Here is a 12,564-nt window from a genome sequence, read left to right as displayed (position 1 = left end):
AAATGGGAGAGAGGGGGACTGGGAGCCAAATGCACCCCTATGCAAGGTGGCTGCAGCCAACAGTTTCCCCAGGGAAGAAGCCAGCCAATGACACTTGTCAAGCAAAATATCCAAAATTGCACGCATTTAACTGGGTCACTTCCAAGCTCCTTCTCTCATGTCCTCCACACCCCACTCAGTCTCTGTTGCACCCGACTCTCCGCAAGAGAGAGGACATGGGGCTATATCATCACGTCCATCAGCCGGTCTTTGGATCCATCTTTGTTCTGTGCCACATGCTGTACAAACAAGGGGGCTCCTGGGGTTACCGCAATGCAAATGCAGAGACCCCCAGCTCAAGCAAAACGCAGCACATCAGCTGCGGTCTCAGGCTTTGATGGAGGGGGCACTTCATTCCCCCAGCTGGCAGAAGGGGATTAAAGCAGAAAGGCCTCTCCTATAGCCTTTCATTGCAGAGGGAGTTGCTCTCTCCAGACCCTTGCAGAGCTGCTGCTAGTCACCGTGCCAGAGTAGCATCCTGAAGCAAGAAAAGGATGTGGTGGGCTGCAACTACAACTGCAAAGCCCACCGCAGCATCCTGAAGCAAGAGCAGGGAAGGACCCGCCAGCCTTCCTGTAGCACAGGAAGTGCGGTGCTGAGTGGAGCTGGAAAACATGCTGTTTACAAGCCAAAGCGCAGTTAATCTCCTGTTGTTATTTTAATTGGGTTTAAAAAGCAGGAGCTCGCGACAAAGGGGAGAGTTTGAAGCAACGCTGGGAAGTCAGCCGGGATTTTTCTCCCTTTTTTTGGGCAAAAGCACAGCTTTGAAGCAAGCATTCAGCGGCGTCAGGTGGATTAACCCGGCGGGGCACTGCATCTCCCAGCTTCACCCCATGCTGTTTGGAAACACAAATGCCATTCAGCCTGCTGAGAGCCAGCAAGGCAGCCCTGCGCGGCCACGTGCTACAATGCTCATCCACGCGCCAGTCCCAGTAGGTGGGCAGACCAAATAGAGAGGGACCTCCACATGGACCATCACTGTGCCCCATATCCTCCCCTCCTCCTGCAGTCTCTCTTACCCCTCATGTCCTATGCAACCCCCAAACGCCCACGCTCCCATTGCAAAACCCGTGCTAGCTGGGGTGCTCCCACGCTGCGCTGTGCAACTGTTTGCTTTCTCTGTTGGGAAACACGAGCTGCCGCAGCTGACCAAACAGAGCCGAGGGGCCCCTTCGGTGGAGGCGACGATCGCAAAGGGCAGCACGGGCAAGGGATGGTTGGTTTTAAAATGGTTTCTGCACGCAAGCTGGCTGGGTGTGGACGGCAAAGGTCCCTGGAGCATCAGTGAAGAGGGAGCTACCCTGGCTGGTTTGCTAATGCATGGCTGAATACTAGGTACTACAACATGCCCGGGCCGGTGGTATAGACACCGCTCTCCCCACCCAGGTTTTCATAGTTATTATATGTCATACTTTCACAGGTTCATAGACTTCAATAACCAGAAAGGCCCACGGTGATAGTTCAGTACAATCTCCCACAGAAGCAGCTGCAGGATTTCCCAGCACGAATCCCTTGCTATTAGAAAAGCCTCCAGCCTGCATTAAAAAAATATATTCTGGGGATTGTAAATGCTCCTTTCCTGGAAATGCCAATGCTCTCTTGGGATTATTGGGTAACTTCCTTTTTCAAATCTTGAAATGAGGAAAAGTAAAAAGAGTTTCAGAGGTGCGGGGCCTGCTTTAGGTCATGCCGAGTGCCTCAGCACTTCCACAGGAAGGGATGGAGAAACAGAGCCAGGGATGGACACCAGGCACGCTGCCCTGCCAGCACGGAGACCGGCCTTCCCCTTGGGCAGGGCAGAGGATCAAAAGCAACGCGCCACCTCCTTGCAGGCCTGTCCAGCTGCAAGGAGGCTACAGGGAGCACGTGAACCCCAGAGACCACGCGGCAGCAGAAAGCAGAGCGCCAGGCACGTACTCACCAGCATGGGGAGGAGAAGGTCAGCAAAGTAGACGAAAGCTGCTCCCAGGGTGAAGCCCAAGGCCACGGGGATGAAAGCGAACGCCCCGAAATTCCCAGCTTCCTCGACCATTTCGATGGCAGGCGCCAGGAGCGACCAGTAAGATGCAGCAAGCATGACCTGAGGGATGGAGAGCGGGGAGAGTTAGCGCGCACGTCCCATGGAAAAGCCCTCCGACCATGATCCAGGCACCTGCACTGGGGAGACTCGGGTCTCCCAGCTCCCAGTCTCATGAGCCGTTCCTTCTGCACCAGCGATGGTTGCAAACGGCATCAATTAACCCCAGCTCCCTGCAGGCACTACCCCCCTTGGTGCAACCCTTGAAGGCCACCGGACTTTCCCTCCTCGCTGTTTAACAGCTCAGGTGAGCCCAAGGGAGCAAGGAGCATCCTGCACTGATGCAATTCACCCTCCGCAGCTCAGCAAACTCACCACCCACCTACCCCTGGATCTGCTCAAGGCCACAGGGCAGGAGCAGCCTCCTGGTTCCGTAACACACCGTTTTGCTAATTCAGACCTGCTTGGAGCCATGAACCGGGAGGTGGAGCAGGGCCCGGCGAGCCCCAGTGCTTTTTGGATGGCCACAGTGCAGAAGCAGGGCTCTCCACGGCGTGCTGCAGTCACACCCCAGCAGCATGTGCCATCACACAGGCTACAAACGCTTCAACGTCTTAAACCTTTGCAACAAAAAGAGTGGCCGGGCCATTAAAAACCCAGCAATGACGTGAAAGCCAGCTTCCCTACAGAGCTAATCACTGAAGTATACAGACAAAACGAGGCCAGGATTAAGTGGGAGTCCTACCCAGCCATCAGTTTTCCCCGAACCAGACTCGAGCCAGGAAGAGTGACTCACACACTTGGTAGGATCATCCTCCGGAGGCTTAATGCGCCCGTGATAATCCTTCCAAGGGGCAGCAAGGGGGAATTAGCCCCGTCCTCATATCAGATCATCATGTCGGCAGGACTGGGAATGCCAATTATGCGAGACCGAACACCTCGCAAACCGGAGGAGCCCCTTGCTGATTTTTCCCCACAAAACAGATATGAGAAAGCTTCCAAAGGACCCCATTAGGCTGAAATCCTTACAGTTAATACACTAGCTCCCAAGCTTGTTACCAGCAGCATCTCAGCTTATTAAAATAAGGAATGCAAGCAAAAAACAAAAAAGAAAAGGTAGCTAGGTTCGCTATCCCCAGTAATGCAGATCAGGTCCTTTCTGCATCTCGCACCGAAAAGCCAGCCAAAGCCGATGACTCGGTTTCACCACCTGGCCCCCCTGCTCCACCAGAGGTCTTGCTATAGCTCCTGCTACCAGATGAGCCAACACCAACATGATCTTACGCCGCAGGGTTCACACTGTGAATACTGCTAGGAAATGTCCGTGTCCCCGCGCTTTCGCTATTTTAATAATTCATGGCAATGTTTCCACTAGCTCCAAGATTTTGTAAAACCTTTGGCTTTATTTTAATTAAACATAAGCCAAGCTGATTCCAGCCCTGAAGATATTAAATCAGGAAGGCTTGAAAAAAAAAAAAAAACAAAAAAAATTGCAAGGGAAGCCAGTTTCAATGTGTGTTGAGCACAACGCAGCTTAAGAGGTTCGAGCGTACTCCACTTAAGCAAACGATGCTCCTCGACGGGCGCCTAAGTGCACAACACAATGCCGGTCCCAACTTGCTGCCTGGTGCTTACATCATAAAAACACTTTATTATTTAGTCATATTGCACGCTTCCTTCTTCTCCCCCCAAAAAATTAGCAAGTGACAATTGGAGGGTATGTCTTAAATGAGCAAACAGATTCTCAACAGTTTGGTCAAAAAGAAAATCCTCCCTCTCCTCCCCTCCCTTTCAGTCTGCCTTCCCAAAACAGCATGCAGGTTTTGGGGGGGGCGGTATGCACATAAATACGGTATGAAGTGCACCCGTTGCTTCAGTGCACAGCGTCATCCTGCCCCGCTGACGACGCTGTCCCCCAGTTCGCTGCATGCAAACCGCACCTGCAGCGCGCCGCCTCCCGTTCATCTGCAAGGGGAAGCAGCTGTCAAAGGGGTGCTGTTAAAAAGCTGAAAATGAAGGGAAGCTCAGTTTAATTAGTTAAGTTTAATTAGCTAAGTTTCAGGGCTGCCAATGCTGGAAGCCAAGCATGCGGAGCATGCAGCGCTGCAAGTGCCGTGGTATTACCGGCCCTGATGCTGACCAGCTGCTATGTTTTTCAATGCCCCGAAACGATGAGAAGCTTTGGGAATGAGAGGCACTAGCTGTCTTGGGGGCTGCTGCACGGTGCACCTGAGGATGCTGCTTCTGCTGGGTCTGGATAAATGCAAGGCTTTTTTTCAGTCTTGAGACCATGCACTTAATCCGCGGGCACTGGTAGGAACAGGCGCGCAGGGGACCCAGCTCTGGGCCAAGAGCTACTGCAAAGTTGGTCCTCAGTCTTCTCCTCCCCGCACAGCCCTGAATGAAGGTGCTACATCACACCAAGTGTGGTACCCAGCAAGAAAGGACCTGAGGGCTGCTCTCTTGCTGCACTCACCCACCCTCCATATGCTCCTTCCCCTTTCTAACCTCCTCCACCGGCCTCCTGAACCACCAACGGGTGCTCAGGACCCCCTGCCACATGGACCGGTTACACAACCAGCCATTGCCACCAGCAGCACGAGACTGCTAATTGTGCGGGCTGGAGGGCACGGAGGTTTTCAGTTGGCTTTGACCTTGGTGATTGTAGAGTCAGGCTCCAAGTAACAGCTGCAAGATGAGATTTCCTCACCGTTACGGTAAAAACGTACCCATTTTACCTACGATTCCTTCCCTGACCGCTGCTTTCCTAGGTGCAAAATGGAGTCCAAAGCCAAGATTTGGCTTTAAAAAGCCGTATCATCCCAGCAGAGCATTCTCCAAATTACAGAGAATCAGAAACAAAAAGAAAAAGAGAGAGAGAAACACTAGATCCCAGAGATACTCAGCCAATATGTGGCATTAATACATCCATATTATACCAATTAATTGCCAATGTATTCATTGCCTCCACTCACCTCCTCCCCAGCGTCCAATGTACAAGCCTGGATTAATTCAAAATAATCAGCCCAATACAGTGCTTTCAGCAGGTCTGGCCTCATTACATATCTATAAAATCTGCCTAGCTGCTTGCTTCTGGAGCTGTTCCGCTCTGCAGAGAAAGAAGCTCATTTGTGACCAACCCCCTCGGGATATATCCCACCCGGGATGAACCAGATGTAGCTCCTTCAGAAATAAAACACAACACAGATATTAGTCCAAGGGAGCGGTTCTCAACCGTTTCAGACTCGAGGCACCCCTTGATAGACTCGACGCCCCTCAAAAAAATGCAGATAGAAAATAGCAGAGCCACGTTTCTGTTGCAAAAGACTCCGAAGGACCAATATAAGACGGTTTTAATGCGATGGGTTTGTACGTGAAATCTCTGGGTTTCTCTTCCGAATTATAGTAGCACGGCATTGCATTAAGCATTCAGCGCCCTTAAAAGGATCTCTGGTTGGGCATCGCTGCCCTCAAACACGCTTCCCTCAATCAACTGGAGGAGACGAGGGACCAAAATCAGTCTCTCGTTGCGGGGTGGGTGCTGTCTCGCCCAGAGGGCTTGTTCGGCGACCCTGGGATGAAGCGTGCAAGCAACAGGAGGGAGGTCACGAAAGACAAGCCCTTTAACAGCAAGATGGGAAGAGGCTCTCTAGGTCCCTCTGCACATGAGATAATAGTAGATGGAGCAGCAGGAACGAGGTGGCCAGCAAGGACCAGACAGCCCCACATCCCATTGCTCATACTGGGAGTGATGGGCAATGAAGCAGTCGCACTCGAAGCCCCATGAAACGGGTCTGTCGACAGAGCCACAAGCCGGCTGCAGCAAATGCTTCGCCTTCTCTTATTCTCCCAGCAAAAGCACGTGTCTGGAGGAGCACGGCACAGCCGGGTGTGATTACATTTAAAAAGCTCTCTTCTTTTGCAAGAAATGAGATGCCTATTGCCGTAGACACCGGTCCCCACGGGACCAGGTAAACCTGAGTGCGCCGGGCCTCAGAAGCAAGCGAGCTGTCAAGTTAGACTTACATGCAGCTGTCAAACTTTATCTTTCAAATGCCACCTCCTCAAAAAAACCCCCAGCAACATGGAAACATGAACAACAGGGAGGGGAAAGCACTGCAGAAATAGGTCGATGTGTTACGGTAAAGCATCACTTCCCCAAGGAAGACGGGGGCCGCGGTTTGCTCATCCCCCAGCTCCTGTTGCCCATCAAGTGCTCCCAACTTCAAAGCACCCAAGGGCCACATGTACGGCAACAAGTTGAGTTCAATTAGCCTTTGTGCACCAACGTTGCAGGTCTCCAGCCATGCCAAGGGCAGTTTTGGTTTCTACACCCAGTTTGCAGTCCTGTTACCCATGCTGCATGGACACGTAAGCAACCATGGGGCTACCACGCACGTTCAGCAAATATGGGCAGTTCACGGCTGTGTATGCACCTACCTGAGCACAAGTTTGGGGAAAACAGAGGGAAAAAGCCTTCCTTGTTTTAGCCCCACTCCCAGAGTGGTTAGAGCACTGCCCGGGGAGCAGAAGACTTGGGTTTCAAGGCCTACCTTCTCCACACAAGAGGTTTTGAACCTGCATCCAGTTTCTCCGCACAGCACTCGACCCATCATCCCACAAGCGAGACATTATGTCAGCCCTTCTCCAGCCCCCCGCTGCGTCTCACACCTGCTAGTCGCGGCTTTTTGCCCACCAGAAATGTGTGACCCATACGTACCTAGTGTATGCACTTCTGCAGGCACACATCTGCCCGGCTCTTGGGCAGCCTGCCGAGCTGCGTGGATGCTCCTACGTCCACAATGCGCACGGAATAGCATCGCAACCAAGTTAAGTGCCAAAAACACCATTTACACAGCTGGAAAACATCTACTTTGGCACATGAGGGGTAAGAGAGCATGGGCCATAAGCCAACCCTGCATTGCTAAGTGAAGGGGGTGCAGCTGGATCTCCAACAACTGGCATGGCTTGCTTTAAAAGACAAGGTACTTAACCCCTTAGGCCTCCTATGTACCCTCTATGGTGGGGGAGCCCAGCCGAAAGGCACCACCGCCCCCACCTTTCCTTACAGTGACATGGGAAGGAAGTCCCAGGACTCTTCTGCTCAAATACAAGGACCCTCCCTCCAGCCCAGCCGGTCCTTGCAAGCAGCTAGGAGGGAAAAAACAGTCGTATCAGCTAAGTGCTGCAGTCTTTAGCAGTGGGAAGGAAAGGAGCCTCGTGAGGTGGCTTGAGACCATCTTTTTCAGCATACGCAAGACACGTCCAGCCTACAAACCCGATGAGACGTCCTGCCAGGAAGCCGAGTAAAGCAACACCCGTCTGCCGGCCCCAGAACTCGCCCAACCGGGACCTTCACTTCGTTTGGAGACTCGGGTCAGTGCGGTTTCCACCTCGTTGTATGCTGCACGCTATTCGACCCTCCCCTGAATACGATGCTAATCCACTTTCCGCTGATGTTCGTGCATCGACTGGGCTTCTCTGCCCGTCTGCTGAGAGGGCTAACTTTGTTAGTCCCCCGCGCTGTCACACAGTGTTTCTGTCACTCCGCGATGGATGGATCTGGACTTGCGGCGATTGCCGAGGAACAAGAGGCCAGAGAAGGAGGTGTTCTGCCAGCCACGCTCCCTCCACGTGGCGAGTCGGGGAAGGAAGGTGGCATCCTAATGCATCTAGCCATAGCCCCCCCAACCTTGGTCAGTGGTCACAGTGCAAGCAATATAGCAAAGACACCAACACGGGCTGTACAAGCCTTGGATGTATACACCAACATCCTATTAACAGCTACCTGCGTGAGCTCAATTAATAATCGCTCCGCTATAGGTATGCCTACCTGCATTACAGCCATATCTTGAGGTCACCCCTGCCACTGGCACCAGCTGTAGCTAAGAGTCCTGCTCCTCCACCCCTGACACAGCCTTGGGGGAGGTCGTGTCCAGCGCAGCCTCACAGTAAAGGCACCAAATCCTCCTCCCCACCCACAGTCAGCATCTATCCATGGTACGACACAGTCTCTACTGGGAGACACCAAATCTCACCCAACCCTGCAGAGAAGCAAAGCTGGAGGGAAGTGACTGGTCCCAGGTCACTGAGCAAGTTAAAAATCATGCACCTGACTTACGCCGCTGTTTTGTGCTCTCCCCACGGCTCATCTGCCAATACCCAGCCTCATATACCGTGTGGATCAATGCAGAGATCCTCATGTTGCTGTGTCTTACTGAAAACACCCGTCCATGCGCTGTTCAGCCAACACAGAAGAACAAGACAGGGAAGCCCGGGACGGTGACCTGCTGCCAGTCCAGAACCAAGCAAAGCCCTGCCAAGCAGCAAGCACGCGACATCTTGACAGCCAGCCTGCACGTGGGACGGCAGCCCAAAAAAGAAAAGGACCCTGGCAAGGATGACTGAGCAACAGGAGACAAGCTTGCAACCGAAAGCAGAGGCTGGCTGGGCCTATGGGGCATGCTCGAGAAGGCACTGGGAATTAAATGAATTCAGAGATTTCAGTTTGGAGAGCCTTACCCGCACAGACCCTTTCTGCAGAGCAGGCACGGTCTCTGCTCCCCGCCAGCAAGCTGACACGAGACCGGAGCACGGGCTTTGAAGATGATGACTCTTCCTATGCTGTAGCTGATGAAAAAAAAATCACGAACCTAGATGGAGACAGCAGGAGGAGAGCCCCACCAGCTTGAGGGAGCCATCGAAGTCTGTCTGGTCTTCCATTTCACTTCCTCAGCCAGACTCCTTAGCAGGGAGGACTCCGACTTCAGCAGTATGCCAGTGCCAATGACCGGTCTCAGAAGTGGCCTCTGCTTTGCAAGTCACCGCTGCAGCCATATCCAGCCTGCCTGGGACTGGCCAGGTCTCCTGCTGTTTAAAGTCACCCCTTCTGGTTTCCTACTCTGCCAAGGAGCTCAACCCCAGCTCGGACAGGGGAGACGGGAAGGTGGAGACGCTTCAGAGAGGCCACAACACATCACAGCGTCAGGCCCCGGGAGCTGAAACGCTTCAGAAAGGTTTGATCAAAACCTATCTAGTCTCATTTCAGCAAAATCCCACATCAAGGACCTATACCTCCCACCCAGTAAAACCCAGTCCCAAGGTGAAGATCTCACGTGCAACCCTCTGCAAGATAGCTAACTTCCTTCTGCACAATTTGCAGGTAAGGACCCGAGGTGCAGAGAGCCCACGGAGACGTGCCTAGGGGTGGGGGGTCTCCTCTGCTAAGAGAGCTGACCTGACAGTAGCGCGCAGCCCATGCTTTTCCTAGACGCCCGGCCACGCGTGGCACCGAGCTCATGCTTCCCAGACGCCAGGCTAGCACCCATACCCCCGGCCCATCTTTGATCCAGGCCCCGCGATGGTCCTTTCAACAAGGTGGTGATACGGGGCTGCAGAAATACCAAGCCCTCAACCCTCTGAATATCAGCCCTCTTTTAACGTCTCAACCTAAGAGCACAAAAATAGAGGCATCCAAAATCACTAGCAATGTCTGAGAGCGTAAGCACCATGGCTTTGCACCCTTTGCAAGGGGGTTCAGGCCTCGCCAACATGGGATCTGCAACTCTTGTGAACAACTGCCATGTACAGTGCCTAAAATAGCTCCTTTGAACCCAAAGACCAGGAACATGAGCCAAGAGGACCCAAAACTATTCTACCAGTGCAAAGCTGGCATGGCAAGGGCTGAAGAGAGAAGGCGGAGAGGAGCATGGGTCAATAGGGATCCTATACTCCTAAGCTCCACTTCAGACGCTCCGAATCTCTGGGTTTTCGAGGTAAAAAGGAAGCTGGCACAGAGCGGCTGCCCGTTCATATGCTCCATGGCATTACCCCCAGTGATAAAAACCTCTCAGGCAAGGAAGCTTTGGCAGACCCTAGAGACCAGCTGAGAGCAGAGATGTTGGCAACCCTTGCCAGGCAAGTGATGGGCAGGGGCAGGGCAGCATAGAGCTGCCTAATTAACAGCCACCGGCTCAGTGCTTCAGCATCACCAAAAGAATTTGCTGCAGAAAAGGGGCTTTTTGTTATTTTTCACAATCGAAACCAGACTTTGTAAGAAGGCTATCGGAGGCGGAGAGCAAAGGAGATCAAGTCCCAGGCCTCCCAGCCTCAACAGAGAGAGGAAGAGAGTGAAGCTCTCTGCAAACAAGCGCTGCTTCAGAAGAAGAGACAGCAGTTTAAACGGGAACACGTGCAACAGCCCAAATAACCCGAGACCGTGGCCGTGTCGCATAGAAACATCTTTTTAGGGAGGAAAAGGAAGTACAAATAGCCCGACACTCTGCACAGGGGTGTGAAAAATAGAAATACAGTCTGGGAAAATAACCTATTGAAAGGACACCACTCCAGAGAGCTTGCTAGGGGGAAAAAAAACCATTTTCTGCACTGTTCCTCTGGTTGCTCACCTGACAGTCACTCAGAGCAGGGCCAGGCTGGGCCGGAGAACTAAATACACATTTTTCTTCCAGCTAATCAGGGCACTGCGACCCACAGCAAAGGTCTCAGGGCAGGGCTCGCCAACAAGCAAGCAGCACTGGCTGGGCTCCCGGGGTCCAGGGTCCGCGGGAGAGATGCCTCAGTGTGTGGACACAGCTTGTTTCACAGTGCTTCGTGGCTTTGCAAAGGCCAGAGAAGGGAGGCAGATGCTTCATGCCAAAGCTGGAGGTCGACTCGAAGACACGAGGCTCCAGCGGCATTTCCCAGATCCTCAAAACATCTTCAGAGGTGCGGCGAGAAACCCTAGAGACACACACCTTCACCCCATTTTGCTCTTTGCATATTCCAGGAAGCCGTATCGATCGCCCCAGAGCCCCCGTCTTCTTCCAGAAGGGCTGTCCTTGCATGACGGGACGTGCCCAACTCTGCCACGGACTCCTTGCGTGCCCAAGCAGGCCTGCATGTCCCTGCCTCGGTTTCTCAACAGGAGAAGTGATGCTCAGCCCCTACAAAGCAGACCCCAGTAATCACGGAGAAGGCGCCACGCAAGGCAGAGCCTTACTTGGTGCTGCCATGAGATGGCAGGAGTTTCCTCTGCACTTTGCAAGGGAAAACACTCCCAGCTCTCTGGACCCTGCTGCTCCCCCACCCTGCCCTGGCATCTCCCTGCGAGGATGCACCCAGAGCAGCGCCCGGCCCTGAAAAGCAAGGCACCCAAAAGGCCGAAGCTCCAAAATGCCCCACCACCTCTCCAAAGCTCCTCTGACCCGCACACCTGCCTCCTGCCACCCCAGAGCCAGGGGAGCACCAACACACCCACCAGAAAACAAGGACAGGAGAGGATCCATTTACCCCGAGGCATCAATCAACAACGCCTATCTCCAGCAGACAGACAGCTGTGCAACAGAAGAAGGTTTGAAGGACCTGGGCCAAAATGAGCCTTCAAAGGGAAATGGTTTGCAAGCAAAAACCAAGTCTCTCTCTACAACACACACACACATCTGGAGCAGTTTTTGCAGAGAGGGGCCAGGATAAATGTTTGGTTTCACCCCAAGACCATATCCCAAGACTAAGTTGCGCCCGGTTCTGGTCCCAACATCCAACTTTAATCAGAAGCAGATTATTCCATCATTGCACTGTCCTTCTCGCACCTCCTACCAAAGAAACTGGCCAGTGCCTTTACAAAGTGCAGAGACCCCCCCACAGAGCCACAATTAGCTCCACGCTCAGAAACCCCCTGCTCTGTTTCTCGAACGGCTGCATCCCCCCCGGCACAACCTGGAGGTTTCCTGTACAGCCAGGACACAGCCAACCTCCCTGCCAAACCTCAGAGCATCTGGAGGAGGCTGCTGGCACATCTGTGCACAAGACCGCAGGCTCCAGAGCATCGTAAATCAAAACTTTGCACTGCAAGCCAGGGAGGTCAGATGCAAGCCCTTTGCCGCGGAGAGAAGATCCTGCTGTGGTAAGGAACAGCGCGGCCACTCATAAAAGCCAAGGTGGCACATGCCTCGAGCATTTCATCCGACCAGAAACAAGACCACCGGCATGGCTGAAAGAGCCACCTCCTAAAATCAGCATCACCTGCCAGGTCCGCTCCCCCCCAGTCTTTCCTCACGCATCATTGCCAGAGCACCGGCTCCCAAAACCATCGTGCTACAGAGCAGCCATCATCCAAACAGTCCATCACAGCCGGTTTCATTGGACTTCCAAACAACTGCTCTATCCCTGCAGGTCCCATTCAGCTCAATGGTAAAGTCAGGACGCTGTGCCCCCAGCTAGTAGCCAGGCTGGCACCGCGCGCCCCAGCTGCACAGGCTCAATAGTAGCTCTTTTTGCTTTTAGGCACTGCATTAGCAATGCAAATAAACCACCTCTGCCCACAGCTGAAAAAGGACCTCTGTAATCATCTACCCTGACCTCCTGGAAAAACGCAAGCCCTAGGGCCGTTTTGCCTGAGAGCAGATCTTTTAGGGGAAAACACTATCATTTGAAAGCAGGCAGAGGTGGCTGCTCAAAGGCTATCCCAATGATTAAGCAGCCTCCTTGTTACTAACATGCAGCTTGTTTCT

The 12,564-nt window shown here is 53.1% G+C and overlaps 1 protein-coding gene across 8 annotated transcripts in view; it reads right to left on the bottom strand.

Annotated features, from left to right (window-relative positions):
• Positions 1-12,564, bottom strand: part of SLC39A11 (solute carrier family 39 member 11) — a 255,618-nt gene that overhangs the window by 195,675 nt on the left and 47,379 nt on the right. For all 8 annotated transcript variants that reach the window (XR_003095421.1, XM_025210931.1, XM_006029467.3 and 5 more), the window contains exon 4: positions 1,961-2,119. Coding sequence is in view for 7 of the 8 variants with exons in the window: in XM_025210931.1 (XP_025066716.1) it covers positions 1,961-2,119 (159 nt within the window). In the remaining variant the exon portion in view is untranslated. The remainder of the gene's footprint in view (positions 1-1,960; positions 2,120-12,564) is intronic.

The sequence above is a fragment of the Alligator sinensis genome, unplaced genomic scaffold, assembly GCF_000455745.1.
Source record: "Alligator sinensis unplaced genomic scaffold, ASM45574v1 scaffold282_1, whole genome shotgun sequence".
NCBI lineage: Eukaryota > Metazoa > Chordata > Crocodylia > Alligatoridae > Alligator > Alligator sinensis.
The sequence above is the reverse complement of the archived record's forward strand: the minus strand, read 5'-3'. Positions and strand labels throughout refer to the sequence as shown.